The 27,396-nt window shown below is 39.8% G+C and overlaps 2 protein-coding genes across 5 annotated transcripts; both read right to left on the bottom strand.

Moving 5' to 3' along the window:
* Positions 1-11,091: 11,091 nt before the first annotated feature.
* LOC121992826 (psbQ-like protein 3, chloroplastic) lies at positions 11,092-11,976 on the bottom strand. The gene is made up of 2 exons (XM_042547419.1): positions 11,445-11,976; positions 11,092-11,369 (listed from the first exon to the last, which is right to left on the bottom strand). The coding sequence occupies exons 1-2, from the start codon at positions 11,880-11,882 to the stop codon at positions 11,274-11,276; spliced, it is 534 nt and encodes a 177-aa protein (XP_042403353.1). The 5' UTR covers positions 11,883-11,976; the 3' UTR covers positions 11,092-11,273.
* Positions 11,977-12,118: 142 nt separating this feature from the next.
* On the bottom strand, positions 12,119-16,369 carry LOC121992825 (monosaccharide-sensing protein 2-like). Of its 4 annotated transcripts, none has more exons than XM_042547418.1 (7): positions 16,118-16,369; positions 15,673-16,042; positions 15,399-15,526; positions 14,650-15,216; positions 13,205-14,157; positions 12,780-12,967; positions 12,119-12,708 (listed from the first exon to the last, which is right to left on the bottom strand). In XM_042547418.1, exons 3-7 carry the CDS (start codon positions 15,475-15,477, stop codon positions 12,270-12,272), a joined length of 2,226 nt encoding a protein of 741 aa, XP_042403352.1. In that variant the 5' UTR covers positions 15,478-15,526; positions 15,673-16,042; positions 16,118-16,369; the 3' UTR covers positions 12,119-12,269. The 4 variants fall into 4 exon arrangements, with proteins under 4 accessions (XP_042403352.1, XP_042403349.1, XP_042403350.1 ...); XM_042547415.1 differs by having other exon boundaries at positions 16,127-16,369; XM_042547416.1 differs by having other exon boundaries at positions 15,399-15,516; positions 16,127-16,369.
* Between the last annotated feature and the right edge of the window lie 11,027 nt (positions 16,370-27,396).

The following is a 27,396-nucleotide window of genomic DNA, read 5'->3' as shown; positions in this document are numbered from 1 at the left end:
AGTTTAATTCCTGGTCAGGCCTCCAGATTGCTTCTTTGTCAGGCCTCCAGATTGCTTCTTGGTCAGGCCTTCAGATTGTTTCCTGGTCAGGTCTCCAAATCAAGTCTTGGTCAGACCTCCAGATCAATTCCTGGTCAGGTCTTCAAATCAAGTCTTGGTCAGACCTCCAGATCAATTCCTGGTCAGGTCTCCAGATCAAGTACTGGTCAGGCCTCCGGATCACCTTCCGGTAGGGATTCTAGACTCTCGCCCCAGTGCGAGTTATAAGTGAGCATGCTCTCACGCCCAACGACCTCTCGGTCGGGTTCCAGACTCTCACCTCAGTGCGAGTTATAAGTGAGCATGCTCTCACACTTCTAGACTCTCGCCTCAGTGCGAGTTATAAGTGAGTCTACTCTCACACCTCCAGACTCTCGCCCCAGTGCGAGTTATAAGTGAGCATGCTCTCATGCCTCCAAACTATCGCCTCAGTGTAAGTTATAAGTGAGCATGCTCTCACGCTCAATGACCTCCCGGTCGGTGTCTCAGATTCTCACCCCAGTGCGAGTTATAAGTGAGCATGCTCTCACGCCCAACGACCTCTCGGTCGGTGTTCCAGACTCTCGCCCCAGTGCGAGTTATAAGTGAGCATGCTCTCACGCCTCCAGACTCTCACCTTAGTGCGAATTATAAGTGAGTATGCTCTCACGCCCAACGACCTCCTGGTCGGTGCCCCAGACTCTCTCCCCAGTGCGAGTTATAAGTGAGCATGCTCTCACGCCCAACGACCTCTCGGTCGGTGTCCCAGACTCTCGCCTCTGCACGAGTTATAAGTGAGCATGCTCTCACGCCTCCAGACTCTCGTCCCAGTGCGAGTTATAAGTGAGCATGCTCTCACGCCCAATGACCTCTCGGTCGACGCTCATCACTTTACTCGTCGCTCTGCCCGGTACTCATCCATGTTTTGCTCACCGCTGTTGCTTGGTCGACACTCATCGCTCACTCACAGCTCTGCCTGGCACTCGTCATACTCACTTTACTCGCCGCTCTGCCCGGTACTCATCTGCGTTTCGCTCACCGTTGTTGCTCGGTCGACACCCATCGATCACTCGTAGCTCTGTCTGGCACTCGTCATACTCACTTTACTCGCCGCTCGGCCCGGCACTCACCCTTAGCGTTTCGCTCACCGTTATTGCTCGGTTGACGCTCACTGCTCACTCGCTGCTCTGCCCGACACTCGCTATTCATGTTTCGCTCATCATTGTTGCTTGGTCGTTTGCTCGACCATTCACTGGAACCACTCAGCTACTCGTTTTATGTCGATCGGTCTATCGCTTGACAATTTTTCTTCATCCCGCGCTTGTCACCGCTCGCCCATTGTCATTCCGCCAACTTGGGTTTCTCCCTATTGCTCAGGCGTTATTGTTCGATTGCCCGGTCGTGATTTATTGTCGCTCGGTCGTCACTTTCTCGGTCGTCACTTTCTCAGTCGCGCTCATGGTTTCGCTCGTCCATCATTCTCTCCATTACCTGGTTGCGATTTATTGTTGTCCGGACGGCATTTTCTTGGTCACGCGCTGGACTCCGCTCATTCATCATCTTTCGACTTGCTCGACATTCTCACTATTTCCTGGTCAGTAATTCTCCATTGCCAGGTCACGAATTACTATTGCTCGGTAGACACTTTTTCTCAGCCGCGCTCGTGGCTTTGCTAGTTCATCATTTTCTATTGCCTGTTCGTGATTTACTATAGCTCGGTTGACACTTTCTCGGTTGCGCTCACTGTTTTGCTCGCTCATTTTTCTATTGTCTGATCGTGATTTACTATCACTTAGACGACATTTTCGCGGTCGCACGCTTGACAATCGCTCACCCATCGTCTTTCGACCCACTCGACAGTCGCCCTATCACTCGAGTATCATTCAGATGATCGATCAAATTCTAGGTTGGTTGCCATTCTATTCGACACTCATAGCTTGGTCAACATTCATAGCTCGCGACTCACTCGTCGTTCCATCTTGCACTCATCGTCCGCGTCTCGTTCATCGCTCTGACATGCACCTGCTGCTCGTGTTTCGCTTATCGCTTTGCTCCGCATTCGCCTCCCGGTCGACGCTAGTTTTTTACTTGTCAATTGCATAATCGCTCAATCACTCTGCTCAGTATCGCTCAAGTGTCTTCTCGATATCACTCGGTCTCCCTCAGCATCTAATCGATCGCTTGCTCGGCATGCGCTCCGCACTATTTCTCATCACTAGCTCGATACCATTTGAATCACTTGCTCGGCATCGCCACAGTTACTCATTCGACATGATAAGACGAGCCCAACGATCTGATTCTACGCTCAGTAGTGATTCTGTTTTGAGCTTGGTCTAGTCAGTCGGACTTGCGCCTCCCTTGACTAGACTTGAAGGAGAGGTTTGTGATGTGGATATGGGTTAGGGGCATAGGAGGAATTAAAGGGCGAAGGAGGGGTAATTTGGTAAAACACTGGGTAGGGTTTTAAGAGGAAGAATATTGTAGCAACAGAGGGGGGCTTTGTGGAGGTTTTTCCGCCGCCACTACATGTCCTTCTTCCTCCTTCCCGTGCTCCTCGCCGGCGTCGCGCCTCCACCTCTTCTCCTCTCCCTCTCCTTACCGTGCCGATACCGTTGCTACCTCCTTCGCCGCCACCCTCGCAACGCCGGCCACAGCTACGACCTCCCTCTCTTCTTCCTCCTCGCAACGCCAACCATAGTGACGACCTCTTTCTCTTCTTTCTTCTCCTCACGACGCGATGCCGCCCTCCTCACGCATCGCACCCTCCGACGCCACCCCATGCCTTAGCGTCGTCTTCTCCTCCTCGTGCCCCTGCCACTGCACGGACCCCCGCGATGCCGCCGCAACTTCTTCTTCTCTCTTCTCCCGACGACCACGCTGCCGCTAACACCGCCGACTCCTGACCCTCGTCTCCTTTCCGCGCTCCTTTACTGTTGCAGATGCTGTTGCAGTCTCGTCCAGTAGTCTAGCCGGCCAACAACTCTTTCCGCCCACGCACACTGTCTTTCCCTTTACCGAGCAGCGCAGGAATCAACCGAGGAGGCACCGGGGCACCGCCTCCCCTTACACTGACAGCCAGGACCTGCACCCTTGCTACCAGCTTCACCGGAACCCCCTCTCATGTCGTTGCTCTTAAGCACCGATGTGGCTATTATGGCCGTAGACCCTATGGAGGCCGATCTGCTGGTGCTCCACTTCCGTTGTGCTCTGGCCTTCGCGCCAATTTGTGTGTGTGCTAGGTCCCGACCTTCACATTGATTTGATTTGCATGTCATGTTTCGACCTGCGTGTCGATATTTGTATCCTTGCTTGTGTGCCTATATTTTATCTCGGCCTGTGTGTCGATGCTTTATCCCTGCATGCGCGCGTACCGATATTTTATCTCGGCCTACGTGTCGAGGTCGCATTCAGTTTCGTGCCTCCACGTTCGGCTCCACGTCGTCAGATCCAACTCCTCGTCCGACACATTCATCTACCCTTCCGGGTCGTGACAACTCGAGCAGCGTCCCAGTCGAGGGTGCCCCCCTGGGCCAGGGTACGTTTTCCGTACTCGCCCCTCATTTATTTTATTATTATATTATTAGTATGTTATTTATATATTCGTTGGATCTACTTCGAACATCGGGGGTACTAGAGACCGGGGCGACCCGATCACTGGCTGCAGGTAGCATTAATCAGAGGACTTCTGAAAACTTGGTCAACACGAAAGCCATCTAAGCACACCCCCTTCCGGGACATCGCGATTTGATCAACATTCTCACCATCTCACCCGACGGTCCGTCTGACTCAGATTTCAAACAAGATCAATATTCATATTTTATCATTTCCAAAAACCCTAAAAGAAATATAGTGCCAAAAATCTATATTTCTAACTTTCCTACTCCTCTTTGTCGTTCTGTTGTCTCTTTCGCCCATGAACCGGGCAACTCGATTTCTACCAACACCATGAAATAGCGGTGCTAAGATTTTATAGGTACTAGCTTGTTTGGCGGCCTTTCATTGTGTTCTACATTTTCATTATATAGTAAATTTTTATTTTTGTCAGATTTATGTTTAGTTTTTATTTATAAGTACAGAAACTTACTTGAATATGATGATTTCTACTTGAAAAGAATTTTTAGCGTTGGGTTGTTAAAATTATAAAATATATGTTAGAGATATGATGAAAATCTCAAATTTTAATTGTGCGTTGATTAACCCTAGTCCGCCGAACACATTACTGCATGTTCAGTTAATATTGGCTGAACGCACTAGGATATGTTCGGCCGTGGTCCATCGAACGCAACACGATGTGTTCGATCGATGACCACCAAACATAACCGAATGTGTTCGATTTATATCTACCGAACGAAACACAAAACGTTCGGCCTCTAAAAGTTGAATACCGACGAATTTGTTCAATTGTGTTTTTCCTGACACATTGTGTTTTGTTCAGTTTTAAGTAGCCAAAGAGCTCCGTTTCCTTTCAACAAGATATATTGGTCGTATTAAGATTTAAAACCTTGATCCGTGTCGAAGTTTCGGTCCTGAACCGGAACGATACGATTTTGATATCGTATTCTGCCGTACTGATATAGTTTCGATAGTTTTTAAATATGAGTATAAATGTATATTAATATTTGATTATTAAATATATTTTATATTTTAAGAAGTTGAATTTATATTTTAATATTTTTCTATAAGATAATGCCTATTAATTTTTTATAAAAAATATTTTTTAAAATAAGTAATTATTAAAATTTAAAATTATAAAGATTATTATAAAATTATTTAAAAATTTTAAATTATTATTTAATATATTTTGTAAATTTTTAATTTTAAAAATGTTTAAGAATTATATATTATTTTTAATTTTTTAGATTATTTTAAATTTATGTTTAATTTTAAAATTATTTTAAAAAATTAAAATTATTTTATAACATATTTATTAAATTTTAAAATTATTTAAAATTTTTGAAATAGTTTGTAATATTTTATAATTATTATTATTAATAGTTTATTTATAAAAAAGTTAAAAATTAACTAAATAAAAAAATCACGATTGTGGTGACCCGAAACCATCACTACACCTTGATTATTGTGCAAGGTTTTAGAAATAGCTAATATTTTATTAAAATTTTAAATTAATTTTTATATATTTTAATGAGGTAATTTAATTAGAATTTTAAAAAATATATTTGATTATTTATTTAAATTAAAGATAATAAGATCTGAAAAAATAATAATATAACTAATAAATAATTTATTATATATTTTTAAATTAAAATAAATAAAATATGTAATTAATTAAAAATTTATATTAAAATTTAATTAAATTTCTTTGAATTATCCTCATTATCTGGGAATTATTTAAATTTAAAAAATATTTAATTATAAAAAATAAAAAAGTGATTGTGACCTAGGCGGTCGCGAGGGTCGTGTGGCCCCTCTGACGCGACCACTGGGGGCGCGGGACCCCTCCGGTGCAGCAATGGGGGTCGCGCAGCCACTCTAGCACAACCAAGGGCATCGCGCGGCCCCTCCGACGTGGCCAGGGGATCGCGCGACCCCTCCAGCGAGGCCACGAGGGTCGCGCGGCTCTTCTGGCAAGGTCACAAGGGTCGCGTGGCCCCTCCATCGTGGCCACGGGGATCGCGCGACCCCTCTAAGGTGATTGCGGGGTCACACGACCCCTTTGGCGCGACAGTGGAGGTCGTGCGACCCCTTCGGAGCAGCCGCGGGGGTTGTGTGGCCCCTCCAGCGCAACTGTGGGGGGTCGTGTGATTCCTCTGGCGCAACCGCAAGGGTCGCGCGACCCCTCCAGTGCAACCGTAGGGGTTGCGCAACCCCTCCGGCGCAACCGCAAGCGTCACACGACCCTCTAGGGCAGTTGCGATGGTCACGACACCCCTCTTGTGAGACTACGACGTCGCAATGACTCCTGTGCGGTCGTGGGCGTCACGACACCCCTCTGGTGCGGTCGCGGGTGTCGCGATGCCTCTACAGCTGTCGCTGGGACGGGTGACAGGTTCGTACCAATGCCGGTTAACAGGCGGAACGAAATGTTTCGCCCATTTCAACCAGCTCGACACGAAATATAAATCCATGAGTTGTATATCTAATTTACTTGTTTCTTATGTGTAGTAAAAATGTTGAAGACATTTTCAAGGAGGAATAAACCAACGGCTTTTGAAAGAAAGCGCCAAGAAGAGAGACTTGCACAAGAGGTACAATCATCATAAGTACCCCCAAGAAGAGGTACAACCATAAGTACCACAACAAGAAGATGTGCATGAAGAGATACCTCCATAAGAAAATTTACCTTCAAGAATGAATGAGAGTGAAGGAGAGCAAGCTCATGTTGGAGGGAACAATGAAGATGAAGAAATATTGCACGAACCATTTCCAGGTGGTCCACATGATCCATCATTGTTGTGGGTTTTTAAAATGCATATAGCGCCAAAATTTTGATTTGGCGAAGAGTGAGACGTGCTCACTGCTTAAATATCTATGTCACAACCAAATTACTGTAATGGGACTTCGATTCAGGAGTAGTCCAAACGTGGAGGAGTCTCTTGGGCCACAAGAGCTTGGGCGACGATAACTCTTGGGCTACAAGAGCTTGGGCGATGGCTAGAGAGAGGGAGAGGGAAAAGAGGATAAGAAGAAGCCCTAATCAAATTAGAATTTTCTCTCAAAAATAAAATCACTACTCTCTTCTCCTCATAGAGGGTATTTATATACTTCTACATGACTTGGGGAGTAAGTCATCTCCCAAACCCAATAAGCAAAGTCAACCTGATCCATTATTATTAAGATTAAATTTGTTTCAAAATCAAACCGTCTTTGTTGATAATTAAATCAAACTCTTTTGATTTATTATTAAACCAAGTTCTTTCATAACTAAACAAAACTCTTTTAGTTTATTATCAAACTATAATAAATCCATATCACCTTCAAAAGGCATGACTCATCCGTTCTTTTGTTTTGACAAATATCTTTCCATATTTGTCTTTTGCGTATGGTCCAATCAAACTCTATCTCTCTCTTGATTTAAGAATTCAATTTTTAAGCTCGTTTTAAGTCTCTAAGATAAACTCGTAGTGCATGTGATCTTATAGATTCCAGATTATGTTGGCTTTCCATAATTAACCATTAATTATAAAATGATCATAAGTAACACTTAGTAGTATATCATAATCTCTAATTTATCAAAAAATCATAGTTGATTCTAGAATCACTTCTAAACCATTCAGTAGCTATAATGAGTCGTGTCTCGTTTCTTTCACTTGTCTTATATCCATTTGGTTCAGGGCATTGTCTATTTGTTAGTCCCCACTAGGCTGACTATGCCACACCTAACTCAAGTAATACTTTCTCGTCCTATAGATTTAAATTACTCATTCATGTGTCCAAGAGTCCCGTACTCTTAACATGTGATGTTTTGACCAAAGAATTTGAGTAACAATCCTGACAAGTTTGCATAAGGTATACATCTCCTTTTACAAGGAGCGATGAATCTTTTGTTGGCTATTCAAATACCTTCAAACACTTCGACTTATACTCAATCATCTTGGGTCCACACCTCCATGAAGATGCTTACTTAAGATGTCAAAGTATAAATCCCCATGACCAAGATAATTTGAATACCTCAAGTCAAAAGAAACTTGCACTCAAGCTACAATAAGCTCTTCATTGGCATATCCATATATGTAGAAAATCATATGAAATGATCTTATAGAAGGTCACTCTTGTTGGTCCCGGTTTGGTCGGCAAGAGTGAGGTGAATTACCTGAAATGGCAAAAATACCCTTTTTTGAAGTTTTCGACTTTAGATAAGACGAACACTTTAATAAACAAAACTAAATTACATAAAAGTAAGTACAAAACAGAAAGGATTTACTTGGTTTGCAACTAGGAGGTTGCTAGTTCATGGCAAGATGAAGCTCAACTAATAGACTCCTTCTTTGACACAAGTTGGAGGCGGAGAAGCTTTGTACAGAATGTTGAAAGCACATAACTTGAAAACAGAATATGAAATTCAAGTACGGTGAGTGGTGTATCTCAATGAAGAAAATCAGGGTTCTATTTATAGCCCATTGGTCAAAAAATAGTCATTTGTTGACGTAGCATCTCTGGGTACTTGGACCTCTCTAGGCACTCTTAGCATGACAAACTCTATCTCTATACAACAGCTAGATGATAGAGTTTTTTTTATGTCCGGGAGCCTGGACCATGTCTAGGTGCCCGAACCATTGTTGACATAGACCCAAAAGTGATCCACAGCAATGGCTCTGTGATGAGGCACCTGTTCGGTGCCTTGGTGGTCTAGGTTCCCGAACTAGGTGGTCTAGGTGCCCGAACAGTCAGGCACCCGGACTAGTTGGTCCGGGCTCTTGGATCAGTCAGCCACATGTTGACTGTCCGATGCTTTCTCCGATCACTGGCTTCATCACTGGTCGCTTGGGCAATTCTCCGGCCTTCCAGAGTTGAGCTCACCTGAACCCAACTCTGGCCTTCACCTTGAGCAGTCTTTTGCTCTGACTTTTTGTCCCTCGGAAGTGTCGCGCACGCCCTTCTCACTCCACTGGTGTACTCTTCTACAACTTTTCGTCCTTCGGATGCATCGAGTCCACCAACTTGATTCCCATGTCATCCTTCTCGCCCACTATATCTTCCGCTCGACTTCTTGTATTCCTAAGATCCTGCACACTTAGACACAAGGATCAAATACATGGGAACTAACTTGACTTGGTTGATCACATCAAAACTAACACGGGGTACTTACAACTTCAATGAACTAGTTACCATAACTAGCATTCATGTTTAACTCCTGACATCCTAATATCTCCAACTAGTGAGGAACAACTGCTTGGATAGACCAAGGAGTACAACCCGTACTAGTCTCATAGAATCGATGATGTCCGAGCTCATCAATTCATCGACTAGGGACTACTTGTTGGCGCAGCGGGGCCGGCAAGAGGGGGTGAATTGCCTGAAAAAAATAAAAACCTTTCACTTTCTTTCAACTCTAATTAAAAGCAACTATAATAATAAATGAAAATAACAACTTAAAGACGAGGCACCAAATTTACTTGGTTACAACCTAGGTGGTTGTTAATTCAAGACCAATGGAAGCACTAAAAGAATTGTATGTTATTCCTATTTTTAGGATTTTTAATATGGAAATGGGGGTTTTGAATTTTGATTCTAAATCTAACAAATGAAAAGCAAAGCAAGTAGGAAACTAATCTAGTACTGGAATGAAATCTAACTAAGTGTCAACAATTAATTCACAATGCATTGTCACTCTACGTTATAGTTTAATCATCAATACAATTAAACTAAGGAAGGAAATAACAAAACATTAAATGAAACCTAATCTAATAAATGAAAGACAATGCAAGTAATAAAGCTAAACCTAACATAACTACAATTGCAGAAAATAAAAGGCAACATGAAATAAAGTAAGCATTTAACGAACCCTAAAGCATTAAAGAAGTCTAATCTAAACTAACCTAATTGCATTCAATCAAAACTAGAACTTAACGAAATTTAAAAAATAAGACAAAGCAAGAATTAAACAAACTAAAATGCATCAAATTAAACCTAACTAATGATTGAAGCAATTGATCGAACAGTCGCACACGATTGGCCAGCGACAGTCGAGTAGTGTCGGCGGTAGCGTTGAGTGTGGTGTCAGCGAAGTTGGAGGTCGAGGACAAAGGGATCGAGCAAATGAGGGAGGAATCCACGGTAATAATAAGGGCAAATGGAATTAATCAACTCCCACTTAAGGACATTCTAAACATTCTTTCTCTTACCCCAATTAATCCTTCCCCTTAAAAATACGGACTCCATTTAAAATCTATTTTTTTAAAATTTCCTAAGCAATCACTGTACGTTATGGTTTAACCATCAATATAATTAAACTAAGGAAGGAAATAGTAAAACATTAAATGAAACCTAATCTAATAAATAAAAGACAATACAAGTAATAAAGCTAAACCTAACTTAACTGCTCTGTCAAAACTGCTCTATCAAGACATGATCTGTCGCTCTACAGACTGCTTTGTTAAGACCTGTTCTGTAGACCTGCTCTGTCGCTCTGCAGACCTACAGCTCAGTCGATCTGCCCGCTCGGTAACACAGACCTGTTGCTCGGCTGATCTGCCGCTCAGCAACTCAATCCACTCTTCTGTACGTAATAGAAACCAACCCCTGCTGATAATCTGAGATTATCCATTCAGGTCATCTCTATTGTAAGTTGAATTTAATTCAAGTATTTGAATTCAGCTAATACTCTGTATATTTCCGACAATAAATTATATTTTTTAACATTAAAGATAAAATTAAAATTCTAAAATTAAATTCCACTTCACTAATTTAAATAGATTAAATTTTATTTTTAATTAATATCGACTGATATTGAGACGAAATTATAATTTTATCGCTAAATTAGTCGCTACTTGAGGATTTTCCTGTAGTAACTCTTTCATAGAAATGAACTTAATATTTGAGCAGATTCATTTAAAGTTTTTCAACGGTGTTAAAGAGTACATTTGTTTTTTAAAGTGTTTCAATGGATTTTCCTGTGTTAAAGTCTTTCAATCACTGTGATGAACAGCATCATAGTAATATTAGTTTTAGGATTTATGTAGCACTACAATAATTTTGTTTTTGAATTAAGTATCACAATAATTTACAAAGGGTAAAATGAAAAATAAATATGTCATTTGAAAATTTTGAAAATTAAGTGTGACTTTTAAGAATTTTATAACTTTAAGTCATCCTTTGATAAACTGCCGAAATGAATTCTTTCCTCCAAGGTAAACACATCTAAGTAGAGGAGACTTCAAAGAGTCTATCAACAGCTGCTTTTCACTCCCTTTTGCACATGCATGTGCTAGGCTAAGCTTGGTCATGGGCCTAGCATACACATGGCACAACACGAGCACGAACAGTCCAGTTTGTAAAATCATGATCTCCCTTTTGCACATGCATGTGCTAGGCTAAGCTTGGTCATGGGCCAAGCATACGCATGACCCAACACGAACACGAACACGAACACGAGCAGTCCAGTTTGTAAAATCATGATCTGAATTATAGGATCGTACGATTCAGAAGCCGTGAATCGAACTGAGTCACACAATCGTACATTATGGATGCAACAAGGAAGCCTCTTCTATCAAAAATTTGCATGAGATTACCAATTGTTCCTAGATACAGAAATGTTTTGATCGACAAAACAGGCATCAAATGTCATTTAACCGTTTTTATATCACAGCAAAAATCTCATTCAGAGTTTTCACCATGTTGTCATAGCATTCATGCACGCGGCTCGCGTCCTTGTCTCTCGCTGCATAATCAAGCTGCAAGGGAAAGAATCATGGCGATTTGAAGTTAAACGTGCTCGGGACGAGAGCATATAACTGCATCATGCTCACCATCGAGGCATTGTTGAAGAGGACAGAGTACAACTTCCGCAGCTGCGGCCTCTGGCTCCCCGGTTTGGCTTGAATTATAGTGTAGAGATCCTGCTTCAGGTAGGATGAACTCTCTCTCAATGCAACCTGGGCTTCCCTCCATGACTCCCTGTCTATGAATCTCTTAATCTGCAGAAGGTCCCTCGCATGGGTCCTCACCACCGCATCAGCTTCCTCCAATGTCTGGTCTGGAGCAGTGAGTGAGAAATCAAATGCTGAAGCAATGTTTGAGCTGGAGAGCAGTGCCTCCTTGACCTGGAGCACGGCTGCTAGGGTCGCAGCGGCTGCTGTTCTCCTCCCAATTGCCTGCTCATGGAGAACCAGGGCAACACGGACAAGTTTGGAGTGCAGTGGGTGTTGGAATGTGGGTTTTGCAGAAAAGAGCTGTTTCTGAGCCATTGGAGATGGAGTGGAAGCTTTGGATGCAAGAATGAAAGTGGAGGGATGATCTGGATAAGGTGGTCTCCAGATGTGTGGATAAGAATTCCCCTTCTACCTGTCTAATCAGAAAGAAGATGCGTAGATAAGAAAAATTTTGTTTTTTTTGGTGAGACATTTCTGCTGCTTCATCCTGATAATTTCATACTGTTTTGAGCTCAGAACAACATTTTTTGAAGTTCTTGAGACAGTCGAGGTTGGCCAGACCAGAAATTTCCTTCCTCAATATTCAACAATCGATAAAAGGATTCATGATTACACGACCAGATTCACGATACAATCTAGGGAAAAAAACACTTAGCAGAGAGGCACCGGCTCTGCGAAGAGGTTCTTGCAGTAGCATAAGTATCAATCTTGTATAGCAGCTCGTTTCGAACCAACGTTAAAGAACTCTACGATAATTTCAAGAGGCATGCTCTTGGTTTCAGGAACCCTTAGGAACACAAACACAAAAGCTAGGATGCAAACTATTGCATAAACTCCAAAGACTCCTGCAAGGCCAATGGAGCCGAGCATCAAAGGTAATGTGTAGGTGACGACGACATTGCCAATCCAGAATGCAAGCGCGCAGATAGCCACGCACAGACTGCGTACCCGGGTCGGGAAGATCTCGGCACAAACGATATTCGGAACAGGTCCAAATCCCATAACGAAGAAACAGAAGTATACAATAACACTAACGGTAGAGAACACAGCACGAACAACTGTGCCAAGTTCGATAAGGTTGGCAATGACTAAGACAACCAGCGAAGCTATTAAGATAGGGATTGTGGACAACAAGAGGAGCCTGCACAGTGAGATAAGATACATGAAGATCGATGATAAACAATAATGCCAATGGCAACGAGGAGTAGTTACCTTCTTCCTGAAATATCCATAAGCCTCATGGCAATGCCGATGCTAGGAAGCATTAACAATGCTGTGAGAGCACTAAAAAGTATAGACGATGAATCTGAACTGATGCCTATGTTTGAAAGGATGACTTCGACACCAGCTTGCTCGAGTATTTGAGGTGTGTAATATAGAATCCCATTTATGCCAGCCAACTGCAAGTACAAAGTGTTATCAGGATTAGTCAATTCGAAGAGCTGAATATCTGGATTTGCCTGTAAATGTTCGAATTGTTAGTCTTGTGATGATGGTGACGATGTTAGTCTTGTGATGATGGTGACGACGAAAAGTTCCCAAAAACAAGATGAGAAGAACCTTTATTGTCTTATTTAGAATAATCAAAGCATAGGGTCGACAAAGATAACAGAGAAACCATACATATAAAAAGCTACCTGCTGAAGGATTTGGATCCCGATTCCAAGAAACAAGGCGTGCCGTATTCCGGGTTCGTAAAGATCTGACCAGAATGGACCTCTAGATGCTATTTCGAGCGGATGGATCATTGCCGGTCCGATAGGATTAAGGTCCATTAGCTTCATTGAGTAAAGAGCTGGTTGACTCACCAAAGCTGCTGCCTGAACAAATGTGCTGCTACCTTCTGGGGCTTCACCTCCTGAAATCGAAAAAAGAGAACCTCTTTGTGACCCAGGGACACCCTTCTGGTGTAGATAAATTCTCTTGAATCCTCCTCCCTTCCCATCTTCACCTTCTCTATCTAACCATTTCCAAGCGATTTGCCATCCGCCACCAATGCCCATGCTACTAACTGCCTCACCCAAATTATCCTGCACCAGACTAGTTTGCCCCATACCATGAATTTCCCCACCTTCCACACTAGTTGTTTGCCGTGTGATTAGTAGACTTTCTAAATTGTCATCCAAATCATCTCCTCCGCCATTAGATGCATAGTCATCTTCACCCTCCTGCTGAACACTCTCTTCATCCCATGGCTCATCTTTAGGTGCCTGCTCTGCCACACTAAACATACTTCCAAAATTAGGGAACAATGTGCTTTGAACACTACCAAAAAACATGCTGCCTGTCTCAAGTAGCTTCTTATGGACACTTGCAAATAGAGTCACCAGAGGGTCCATTAGAGGTACTTTACCATGCGTATCGAAACTACCACGACGAGATAGAACACTTAATGCACTTCCAAGGATGCTTCCCTTAACAGGCCTAGCCACCCAGAAAAGACCCTCTTCTGCTCCATACAATTTGATTTGTTCCTCATCAGCAATTACTCCCTGATCATCAGCGAGCTCATTTGCTGGGCCGATTATGTAATCCTCGATCAATGTCTCACCGCTTACACCTAAACCCTCAACAAGGAGGGCCATTTCTCCTGTTTACTTGAAAAAGGAGAAAATAGTTACTTGACTGATTGACTAGAACACCAGGGACAAATGAATTATGCAGTAAAAAGTTGATGTCAAGAACAGTTTGCAAAAAGAATTGACAATTTGTTCAGACCAATGGACAAGATATTCGAGGAATCACAATTTCAAATTTAGAGGCAGTGTGACCTATTTAGAAGTTTATAACAAACTATAACTCAGTTTCCTCCCAATTCTTTTGTGAAAGATGCTATTGTATTAGGGAAAAAAAAAAGCAAGAGAAACCCAACTGTTTTGTTTTATTTCAAGACTTCATGTGGCTTACAACATTTGTGAAACTACCATTGACTATCCTTTGATTTCATTCCATAGATTTACATGATTGAGGAAGAAGAAGTTAAAACTAGATTTAGTGTGCCAAATGATAGTGATGTTCACAGAAAAGCAACAATCAAGTTCTAGTTTAAATCAATTTAGAGTCAGTTCATGCTAGCACAGACCTGAAACGTCTTCTCTCCCTCTCAATCTCTGCAAAACCAGTTTTGCTTCTGACATTCGTCCTTTACCTACGAGCCACCTTGGAGATTCCGGCAGATAAAAAATGGCCAGAGAGAAATACACAAGAGAAGGGATGGAAAGAACACCGAGCATTAATCTCCAGTCTGGATTTGGCTTTAGTGACATTCCAAATACTATACAGTAGGAGAGAAACATGGCAAGTGAACCACTGAACTGAGGAAGTGTATTCAACAACCCCCTTATCTCTGCCGGGGCAGTCTCTGAAATATATACCGGAACCAGTGTAACGGCAAGACCAATTCCAAATCCATCGATAAGCCTTGCCAAGAGCAGAACATAGACATTGGGGGAGAAGCACATGAACAAACTACTGAGAAAAAAGAGGATTGCTGAGATAATTAGCATAGGTCGCCGACCAATCCAGTCTGATGCTATTCCAGATACTGTTGTGATGATCATAGCACCAATAAGTGACATTGCTACTATTAGCCCCTCTACGGCAGGGTGATTTTCCAATTTGAATTCCTTTTTAATGAACAGAATAGATCCTGAAATGTAGGAAAGAAAACCATATATTCAAGCAAAAATTCATATGCTCTGAACAAAAAGAAATGATGACAACAAGGTCGAAAGGGAGATGGTCAGGATCATAAACCTATTTTGATTAGATTTGAAGCAAGGAAGATGCTATGTCTCTATTTTTATTTTTATTTTTACTTTTTTAATATACCTGCAATGGTAGCATTGTCCCACCCCTGCAACAAGTTCCCAATTGAGGCAACTATTGCAACAAGAACAGCTCCTCGCATCCTTGCAAAAAAGATAATACCTTATGCTAGAAACGAAACCTGCAATTTTCTTAAGAAAAAATTGTTTTTACAACAAGTGGCATTCTATTTGATCATACTTTGTTACAAGAAAACAATGATTTTTTTTTTAAGAAATGAACTTTGAGCTGAGAAATTTAAGCAGTAAAGTACAACATACTTAGAGAGTTCTCATACCTCCGGGGAAAACCAAAACTAATCAATCGATACTCCTCTCTCAATCAAATATGGCAAACATGGCACCGGTTCCAGAAGAGAAGAAAGGCAATCGGATTCCTTGCACCTCAACAAGCCTCTCTGTCTCTTACTCTTGCTCTTCCTCACTCTCTTTGACGTCCAAGTGATTATGTCCGCTTCGCCGCTTCAGTCCGCAAAACCCCTTGCCTCCATGACTTCGCAAGATCCAACAAAATAAAGGCTTTAATTTTTTTTTAAAAAAAACTGCAGCTTTTTGACGATCTTTTTTACTGAGATAACAAGTTGCGAAATTTGTGCTACGAAGACGTCTTCAGCTTTTCCATGGATCATTCAATGACCTTCTCCGCAGCTGTAAAGGATACAAAAGTAAATCGAGCGCCGTTTTTTAATCACAGCTATACTGCAAAACCCATCATGAACCTACTGGACTTACTGTGGGCGGCCGCCGAGATCGCGATACCGGTTCAAGATCCCATCTTTAGGTTTCGCGCGATGAATCCGAGCATGGAAACTGCCTGTCGCGTCAATGAAGAAGAGAAATCTCGATTTGGGAGCGGAATGGTACATCTTTAATAAAAATCTTAAACTTTAGGCGATGGCAGCACGGACGATGCAAGAAGATTCCTCACGCTCCCAAGTTGAGAGTTACGTATTCGGGAATTCTTCACAGTTCAAAATCAGTAAAATTATTTTAAGGAACAAATAATAAATAAATGAATACTTTATGAATTTTTTATTTTTTTATTTTGTAAGTGCAGGCCGTCTAGTGTGTTCCACATCAGTCATTGATTGACGAGTTTATTACTGTTGCTTCTTTCGTATATGATACGTCGGGTGTTCAGTTAAGCAGAGGATTATAAATTTGTTATAATCAAATGGGAATTAATTTTCAGTGAACTGGGGTAGGAATTAATTTTTCATATAGTCTGAGACAAACAGAAATTATCTTATGAATGTTGCATGGTTGCATTGTAAGTAACCTCCATGTTCTTCACACACATATTCTAGAGGAAATAGTTCGCATAGTCTCACAAGGAAACATTGTATTAAACTTCTATTATACAATTTATAGATTATAATGATCAGAGAAATCAATACAGGACTACATAAGACAAAGGGAAGCCACGAGATATTTCGAACAACTCCAGTTATTTAGTTGGAACTATTAGTGCAGGGAACATCATAATCGAACCAATATTTTAATGTTATTAAATGTTTAGAGTTAAGTCTTATTGTTATCTAATAAGTTAATTAGTGTGTAGGATGTTCAACTCAGAAAGTCCTAGTAGGTTAGTTGAACTCAATTCTAGGCAAGGGAAGTCTCAATAGATTGTGGAACCAGGCAGGAAGTCCAAATGGATCAAGTGGACTTGACATCTGGCAGGTGGACTCGGTAGGTCTGGAGGACACGATATCGAGTCAAGTGGAAGCCTTGACAGCCGATCCGATGCTAAGCAGTCAAGTCTAAACATGTCTGGAGGACCTGATATTTGGTAGGTGAGTTGAGATAAGCTACTGGAGGTAGTGCAATGAGGTCGTATCCCAGAAGGGGCAAACCTTAGGCGCTGATCCAACTGAAGAAATCGGGAGGTTTCCAAGTTGAGACCAAGACAGGTCGTATTGTCTTCTCTTACTCATACAGTATTTCATACTATGTTAACTTTGTTTTGCAGAAATATTATTGTTATATCGAATTAACTTTGTTTTGTAGAAACGGATGGAATTGATTGACTAAACAGAAGATTTAGTCGACTGAACCAAGCTGACATGACACCGAGTTCAGGTCGTGTGTTGGAGTGTATACTGAAAGCCTAAGCTTTGTAAACATTCATTATGAATAAAGAATCACATTTGGTCTAATTATCTACATTTGTTTGTAGTTGTTCATTTAATTTATATTGTAGATAACATAGTATGTGGTGTCACATACAGAAGATGATGTTATCAGTACCTTATAAATTATAAACAGTAGCTCACGACCAGAATGGAAAGGAACAAACTATGAGAAGGTCGTAGTGTAATTAGGTATTAGTTTATCTTGATTATATAATTACACTAGTACACTCAGAGTGTATTGAGTAGGACCATTTGAGGTCGTTTCTTTTATACTGACTTTATAAAGGAACAAAGACCTCGGTTATTATGGAAGTGTGTGCTCTTAATCCTAATATAATAACAAGCACATATATTTGATATTTATTTCTTTAATTTATCAATGGGTGAGATTTAGTTCGATGAATCAATAAGCCCGATAAATTGGGAAACGATATCACTTATAGTGTGTGTTGTTGATTATAGAAGGAAACTGTGTCCTAGAGATACTAGGATGATAATGTCCCCAAGAGGAGCTCATAAGGATTGTCATGTTAAACCCTGCAGGTGGACTTAGTCCGACATGATGATAAGGTTGAGTGGTACTACTCTTGGACTTAGACATTAATTAAATGAGTTGTCAGTAACTCACTTAATTAGTGGACATTCGATATCTTAAACACAGGGAGACTAACATACTCATAATAACAAGGAGCCCAAAAATGTAATTTGGGATTGGTGCGGTGGTTCAATGATAGTTCTCTAGTGGAATGAATTATCATTGATAAAATTAAGTTGTGTGTTCGGGGCGAACACGGGATGCTTAATTTTATCGGGAGACCAAAACCAATTCCTCCTCTCGGTCCCTATCGTAGCCTCTTATTTATAGAGTTCTATACCCAACTATACCCACCTTCTATACCCACCCAATGGGGGTCGGCCAAGCTAGCTTGGGAACAAGCTAGGGCCGGCCTAGGTATGATTTTGGGTGGCCGGCCCAAGCTAGTAGGGCCGCCAAAATAAATTAAAGAGAAATTTAATTTTAATTTTTATTATTATGTGGAAGATATATTTTAAAGAGAATTAAAATTAAAATATCTCTCTTGTAAAAGATTTACAAAAGATTAAAGAAAGAGATTAGATCTCTTTCCTTATTTGTAGATTGGAGAGATTTTTTATTTTCTCTTTAAAATTATTCACATGTTAATAAAATTAAAATTATAGATATTTCCTTTTATTAACCATGAAGAGATTTTTAAAGAGAAATTTTATTTTAAAATTTCCGGAAACAAATAAGGAAAGTTTTAATTGTTGATTGAAACTTGTCCAATTTGCTTCCTCTTGATGTGGCCGGCCATTAGAGTTTATTTGGGAAATTTTATTTTATTTTTCTCAAATAAATCATGTCAAGGAAATTAAGGAAATTTTATTGTAAATAAATTTCCTAATTTGCCTAGGCCAAGGAATATAAAAGAAGGGGTAGGGGTGCCTTCATGAGACACAACCTCTATTGTTTTCTCTCCCTTTTTCCTTGGTGTTGTGGCCGGCCATTACCTTCTCCCTCTCTTCCTCTTGTGGTGGCCGAATACTTCATCTTTCTTGGAGTTCTTGTGGTGGCCGGATACTACTTGGAGAAGAAGAAGAAGAAGGAGAGAAAGCTAGCATCTCTTGGAGCTTGGTTAGTATTTTGATTTTCTTCTTTGGTAAAGTTCTTCCTTTGTGGCCGAACCTTGCTTGGAGGAGAAGAAGGTGGTTGGTGGTTTCTCATCTTGGTAGATCGTTGCCCACACAACGTCCGAGGTTAGAAGAGGAATACGGTAGAAGATCAAGAGGTTTTTCTACAAGGTATAACTAGTAATTTCTATTTCCGCATCATGCTAGTTATTTATGGAAATAATACTAAATACAAGAGGCTTACGTTCTAGAATTTCGAATATGTTTTTTCGAAGTTGTGTTCTTTTGTTTCTTTCTTTTCCTTGTGATTTGATTGCTCTCTTTGGTTAACCTAAAGTTATTTTAGGAAATTAAATATTAGCTTTCTATTAAAGGTTTTGTCTAGTCGGTGGTGGTTGCTCCCATATCCAAGAAGGCCATGTGCCTCGCCACGTCAGTACTGGGAACCTTTTATGGAAATTAATATTTAATGGAATTAATAACTTTAGGAGACTTGGGTCGAACGTGTTAAGTTCCGCAGGAGATCCAAGTCAAAACCTAAAAGAACAAATAGATTAAGTTTTGGATCAAACGTGTTAAGTTCCGTAGGCGATCCAAAATTTAATTTAAAAGAACACATGGTAGCTAGGAAAAGGTTCAGACCTTTGTACAAAATTTTTGTACAGTGGAACCTATAGGTTTTCCGAGTAGCAACCAACAGTGCAGAACACATTTGGTATTCAAGCGTATCCGTTGATCGAACTTAGGATCCGTCGACTGAATATTAAATGGTATCGATGATGCAAAAGATCGGATCTCAGCGAAAAAGAAATTTTCAGTGATTGGTCAACCGATCAGATCTTTCAATTGATTGAACAATAAATGTATTAATGACACGAAGATCGAATCACAATAAAGAAGGAATGCTGCATGATCAGTTGACTGATAAGGAGATCGATTGATCGAAAGGATTAATCGACTGAACAACTTTTTTAGTCAACTGAACGCTGCTTATAAAAGTACATCTCAAGTTTCAAGCCAGAATAACTTTTGTGCATACTTCTGAACTTCTATTTGTTCATCATCTGTGTTGTTGTTGTTATTACGTGTGCAAGCTCTACTCCTACTACGTTGAAAGACTCTTCGACATTAGCGCTTGATTTCCTATTCTCATTGTCGGTATAATCTTTTATATTGCTTGTATTTTATAAAGAGATATTAGAATTGTTACTATCTCTATTCATTGTATTAATTACTTCCTTCTGGAGGTTATGGAAAGAAGGATTTTAGTGAATTTCTCAACGGTATGATCAATGAATGTGGGTCTTGGAGTAGGAGTCGACATAGGCAGCGAACCAAATAATCGTGTCTCTTGTGTATTGCTTTTGCTATCTTATTCCGCTTCTTACTCTGATATCTGTTAATGATACAATAAAGAAAATATTTTTAACGAACCGGATTCACCCCCGCCCTCTCTCGTCAATCTAACAATTAATATCAAAGCAAGATTACTCTGAAAAGTCTTAATTGTCTTTCTAGCATCTTTCTATTTTTTTTTTCTATTTTCATATTCTTTATCTTTCACTGTTAATCCCAAGACAAAGTCTTGGAAATCTTGTTTAGTTATTTTCGTTGTACAAGAATGATAAGCTCTCGCCAAGAAGGATATAGCACCGTACGACCGATGGAGTGTTTTTTGAAGTTTGATATTGACATGTGGTTCAACATTAAAAAAGGATAAAATCACCAAGCAAAAATTGAGAACCACTAGATCTAAAAGATTGGGATCAAGAGATGAAGAAGAAGGCTTATATCGACTTCAAAGTAATGAACACCCTCTAATATGGTCTAAAAAAGGAGGAGCTAAACCAAGTTGGTCCCTTCGAAAATGCAAAAGAACTGTGGGAGTGTCTAGTAACTACACGAAAGAACTGATGGCTCTAAGGTAACAAAGAGATATTTACTTTTAAATCAATCATTTAATATCAAAATGTTACATGGAGAAACCACGACACAACTACACGCAAGAATAAAAGACAACATCAACGGACTATACCTCATCGGCCACCACCTGGAGAATCGAGACATCATAAGGTATGCACTAAACTCCTTTCCTCGAAATACAATATGGGTATCTGTGGTTGATGTCTATAAAGTTTTGAAGGATCTCTCAATTATTAGACTAGATAAATTATTTTATGAATTAAAGTTACATGAGCAAACTAACTCTGGCCAAACCAAGAAGGATATAGCTTTTCTTGTAGGATCAAACAAGAGCGAGGAGGTTACGTCCAAGTCTAAACCAACACAAGAATATGAAAGCAAGTCAGACTCATATTCCAATAATGAAGAAGAATCAGTAAACATAGCATGAAGGATGTTTTCTGTAAGTAACATATGCCCACAATGGGGTATTAATACATGTAAGTAACCTATACCCACTATAGGACATTAATACATGTAAGTAACATATGTCCACTATGGGGCATTAATATAAAGGTTAGTAAATCCATCTTATGACTCCACTAACATCTGCTAACATAAATGAATGTTAGTAACTCCTAATGTTAGTAACCCCTTATTCTTATCTTATCCTATAAATACATACTTTTTGTGAGAAGTATGTATGTGAGAAAAAGAAGAGGAGAGAAAGAAAAAAAAGAGAAGGGAGTCTAAGAAAAAAAAAGGGAGTGATAGTGTCTATCTTGTTGAGAAGAACAAAAGAAGACTATCATCACACATATCACCAGGTTAAGGGTTGAAATGTTGTGACATAACGTTGATAGTTTGAGATACGTGACTATTATCTCGACTTCAAGCAATTTGTGGCTAGAGTTCATAATAATTTTGAAGGTTTACAGTGTCGGCGATTGGTGCATCACCAACCAAAGTACAAAATTTAATTTCCGCAAAGTAGAAGTAAATTATGTGTTTTATTTTTATAAACATCCAACATTGGTATTAGAGCCAAGTTGGTTTGATGCACTTCGTTGACCAACTGAACAACGAAATTACGAGTAAGAAACTCACGAACCCGGTTGAATATCACGCGTGCAGGGTTTTCTCAAGATGTTCGGGCACGCAGAGATGCTCAGGAAGCCCGAGAAGAAATTCTCGACACGAGTGTTCAGCCACATGCAAAACTTCTCATCTACGCTCTCAGCATAGGTGCTCGGGAAGAACTGCGGTGCTCGGGTTCTTGACACATGAGTGTGATTCTTGGGAGTAGAGGTCCACGGTGCTTGGTATGTAGAGGTGCTCAGCACGAAGTGCTATGCAGCATGCACACTGCTCGATACTTGTTTAAATTACAATCGGTTTATAACTCAGAGTGGGAGACAACCACTTGACCTTGGATAGAACCGAGTGTCTCGAGGTAAGACGAAGAGGTTCAACTCTAAGATGTGTGACATAACGCTCCCAATATTTGGCAGTGTGTGTATTCATAGCGACACATAGGTTAGCCTTGAGAGTATAAAGTGACTACTTGTGTATAACATCTTAATTCGAATTGTGAGAGGTAATTTCAAATTGTGGTGTGTGATGTCTGTTGACTCATACTCTTATCTTGAAATTTGTATTCGAGTTATTTAAATTAAGATGATTTGTAGGGTATACAAAGTTAAGATATTAAGCATCAAATATCACTAACGTCTCTCTATTCTGTGTAACAGAGATATGGTTGCAACAAAGAATGTCATATTGGATCTCATGAAGGGAGACAAGCTAAATGGTAATAACTATGAAATATGGCACCGAAAGATTTAGTTTGTTTTCGAGGAACAAGAACTCGGAGAGGTTCTTAAGCATGAGATGGTGGACCCCGAGGAAGATACCACAACACAGGCAAGACGGGATCAGGAGGCATATCGTGGTTGGAAAAAGAACGATGGTCAAACTAAGGTAATTCTTTTCAATAGCATGCATGATGAACTAATCCTAATTTATGAGCAGTATACTATAGCTGTGTTAGTCTGGAATGCTCTTAAAGAGCATTATGACACCCCGTTAGCTCCTAAGTTGAGGATGTTGACCTATAAATTCATAAATCATAAGAAGAGGTTTGATCATACTATAAAGCATCATTTAATGCATATGTCGAGCATGATTACCTCTTTGAAGAATATGGGAGAGCCTATGTCAAATGAGCTTCAAGTATTAGGAGACATACAGTCTTTGTCTGACTCTGGGATACTGTTAAGACCTATCTCACACACATTGAAAGTATCAGTACTTTCATGGATGTGAGTAAGCATTGTGAACTCAAGGAGGAGTGTCAGGAGGTGACCAAGTCTGCCTCAAGTTGAAGGAAACTTGCACTCAAGCTGTAGTAAGTACTTCATAGACATATCCATATATGTAGAGAACTATATGAAATCTTATAGTAGGTCACTCTAATAAACTAGTTACAATAACTAGCATCCATGTTTAACTCTCAACATCTCAATATCTTCAACTAGTGAGTAACAACTGCTTAATTAGACCAAGGAGTATAACACGTGCTAGTCTCACAAAATTGATAATGTCTGAATACATCAATTCATTGACTAGAGAATGTTTCAATACTTTCATAATTATACATGTAGAGACTCTCACTAGTTATGATCTCATCATAAGTTCTCTCATATTATGAATCATATTGCGGATATTCAGTAAATGAATTTAAGACCATTGACATACATAAGTAAAGTACACTCAAATATTGAATCTATATTTATCGAAATAAACAGTATAAACCATAAGGTGATTGCCTTATGACACCTCTCAAACATAACACAAACAACTCATGTAAAGAACCCTGTTTGCTAAATATCCAAGAAAACTATAAATACTTGACTATAATAGCCCTTATCTAGACCCTTCTTTAGAATAGATATAGAAAATCTTGAAGACTTATATCTTCATTCATATTTAGTCTCTAGCATATTTACTTCACTTATTAAACACTCAACCCAGCCTAGACTTCCAAATTTCTAAATTGAAGAAAATAGAGAATCATAGGAGAAAATTCTACTAAATAATGTAAAAGAGATAAAGTCTATTGCAAACTTCTCATAATAAATCTAGATCTAATAATTAAAGCACAAGACTTAAGATATACTAATTGGGAAGAAGAAGAATGCACCATGCACATTAAATAATTAGTAAACATAAGAGCTATCCAACGATCCATGTACATATTGGTGGAATTTCTCCTGGGTCAAAGTTGACCACGTTGTCTAAGCTTGAGTTTTGATGTTTAAGTTTTGATGTTTAACAATGTATGGAGATTGCAAGTGCAATTGTCCATATGAGATATTAATAGTCAAATGTTGGCCAGAAGAGTTAAATAAGTCAAGGTTGACTAAATACTTGACTGGGAAGTCCTAACTGGAGGTTAGGCAAGGGAAAGACCAATAAGAAGGTTGGAAGAAGTAGAAAATTCAAGAGGGTCAGTGTTGACTAGACACTTGGTGTGGAAAGTCCTAGTAAGTGAAGCCAAGGAGATTGGAAAGTCTTAATGAATGAAGTCGAGTGACTAAACAGTCCTAGTGAGTGAAGCCAGACGATTGGAAAGTCCTGGTGAGTGAAGTCAGGCAGCTAGAAAGTCTTAGTGAGTGAATTCAGGCAGTTGGAAAGTCCTAATGAGTGAAGCTAGGTAGTAAGAAAAGTCCTGGTGAGTAAAGCTAGGTAGAGAAAAATTCTAGTGAGTGAAGTCAGGTAGTAAGAAGCTCTGGTGAGTGGAGCTAGGAATGTGGAAATCCATGTGGGTCAAGATTGATCAAATTCCTAGTGTTTGAAAGTCCAAGTGGCTCATGAAGGATTGTACACTTGGCACGAGACGATAAGTTCAAGAGGATCAAGGTTGACCGGACACTTGGCACAGGGAGAGAAGTCCAAGTGGGTCAAAGGATTGATCAAACACTTGGTACAAGGAGAAAAGTCTAAGTGGGTCAAAGAATTGATCGGACACTTGGTGACGCAGTCCTAGTAGATCAAAGTTGATCAGATGCTAAGCATGAGGGAGTCTCAATAGATCATGATTGACCGGATGTTAGGATTGGGAACCCTAGACTTGAGTTAAGTAAATTTGGATTGGTTAATCGATCAGGTGATCACAGAGCTCAGTTGATCGATTGGGCAGTATTTTTGATGTGAGGAGCTTAATCGATCAAGTGATCGATTGAGAGGAAATCACATGAGCATAGATTGCTTCCCAATCAATCAGTTGATCAATTGAGCTACTCCAATCGATCGATTGGAGCTGACTTTCTTACGATGATGTGAGGTGGACGGAATCGATTGGTTAATCAATTTCAGGATCTTCTGCAAGCGTACAGAAGACATTTAGATCGATCAGTTGATTGATCCAGCTAACCCAATTGATCGACCGATTGATTGAGATATGAATCTTGCATAGGTTGCAACCTTTGGATGACTAGGATTGTCTAGATTTGATGTGGCAATCGATTGGAAGTAAGCCCAATCGATCGAAAACCCTAGAACACAAAGGATAAAATCGTTGGCGAGGTTCAAACGCAATAACTCTTTATCAATTCTTCTCCAACTCTCATCGTCGGTTCGTGAATGCTCTTGGAGCAAAGTGTTGTTGCATTTCCAAGCACCAAGAGATGTTTCCAAATAAGAAGAGAGTAAGTAGGTTTCATTGTTGTAAATCTTATAAGATTTCATTTGTATTTGCTTCTCTTTTCTTCTTATTGTATAGAGAGTATTATATGAGGTTTCTCCACCTTCGGATTATTCCAAGAATGAGTGTTTTCATAGTGGAGAGTGTGCTCGTGTGTGGATCCTTGGATTAGTCATCTCTTCTTAAGGTGGATACCAAATAAATTCTTGGAGTTAGCATTGGAGGAGCTTGCGTCATTTTTTTCACTGCAAATCAATATCGACAAAGTGAGATGAGATATTCACCCCCCCTTCTAGCTCCGAAGTGTCCCAACAAGTGGTATCAGAATGAGGTCGCTCTTCACCGGACTCATCGCCGGAAAGGAAAATGAGCTAGAGGAAAATTAAGTTGAAGCCCTAATTTCAACAAAGTCAAAGACTTCATCAATAAGCTCAACTTCAAGATTGATTTCCAAAATGAACTCGGATTTGATACATGAGCACCTCCACTGTACGGATATGGAAGTTTCAATCTTTGAAGATCAAGGATCGAAAATTTCCTCATGATTAAGATAGAGCAATGGTTTGCTCTAGTGAAAGAATTTGAAGTTCCAAAGGATAATAAAGGCAAAATCATCAATAGAAGCAAATGGAGTAAAGAGCAAATTTAAAGATGTGAAACCAATGACAAAGTGACCACACTATTGGTAAGTTTATTACCTAACAACATCTTAAGCAAGATAGAAGAATATGAAGATGTCAAAGAACTTTGAAGCAAATTGATAAAGATTTATGAAATCCCCTCCACTATACCAAGTCAAGAAGAATCTAAAGAGGGAGACTCATTGGATCACGAAGAAGAAGATTTGAAGGTTGAGGTGCTCATCTTCCAAAGGAGAAGAAATTAAAAAAGATCCATCCTCAAGAGAGCACAAGGACAAAGGCAAAGAAAGATACTCTTTGTTTCACATAGATGAGGATTTATAGGTTGAGAGATGCTCAACATCCGAGGATGAAGATGAAGAGGCATCCATCTCAAGAATTGAGGGGGAGCGTCAATCATTGGCACAGGATCATGAAGAAGCCTCTACATCCGAATTAAAAGAAGGATCATGTGTCACCCCTACAAGCAAAGATGGTATAACAATTTCAATTATAAATAATAAAAGTCACATTATTTGCTTTGAATGTAGAGAAAGCGGACACTATAAGAGCAAGTGCCCGAATGTGACCAAGAAGAAAGGTTAATTGGCACCTAAGGGCAAGGAAAAGTCCAAGAAAGTCAACCCCATTGTATGAAAAGGCAAGGAGCACATTGTATGCTTTTCTTGCAACTAAAAAAGACATTATTGGAGTCAATGTCCTAAGAGGAAGAATCCGACCAAGGTCAAAGGAGGAAGCTCACATCACGAGGGAGCTCTTAAGAGCAAACATAAGGTATCATTTATTGAAGCAATTCCTTTAAGAAATGATAAAAAGCATGATAGAAATAATTTATATCATTTTAATGCTATTTATCAAAAAAATAAGAAGCATAATAGGATTAAAGAAAAGTATGTAGCATATCATGCTAAGATTATCTTACCTAAGGTTAAGAAGATAGATAATAATTTAAGCAATAACTCTAAGGAT

Source organism: Zingiber officinale, chromosome 6B (genome assembly GCF_018446385.1).
Source record: "Zingiber officinale cultivar Zhangliang chromosome 6B, Zo_v1.1, whole genome shotgun sequence".
Lineage (NCBI taxonomy): Eukaryota > Viridiplantae > Streptophyta > Magnoliopsida > Zingiberales > Zingiberaceae > Zingiber > Zingiber officinale.
This window is presented reverse-complemented; position numbering and strand designations above follow the sequence as displayed.

Coding starts and splice junctions, on each gene's coding strand:
- LOC121992826 (XM_042547419.1), bottom strand. CDS start 11,882: ATGGCTCAGAAACAGCTCTTTTCTGCAAAACCCACATTCCAACACCCA. Junction 11,370..11,444: donor TCTTCAACAATGCCTCGATG/GTGAGCATGATG, acceptor TTTCCCTTGCAG/CTTGATTATGCAGCGAGAGA.
- LOC121992825 (XM_042547418.1), bottom strand. CDS start 15,477: ATGCGAGGAGCTGTTCTTGTTGCAATAGTTGCCTCAATTGGGAACTTG. Junction 14,158..14,649: donor AGGGAGAGAAGACGTTTCAG/GTCTGTGCTAGC, acceptor TCAAGTAAACAG/GAGAAATGGCCCTCCTTGTT. Junction 12,709..12,779: donor ATGGATATTTCAGGAAGAAG/GTAACTACTCCT, acceptor CTCACTGTGCAG/GCTCCTCTTGTTGTCCACAA.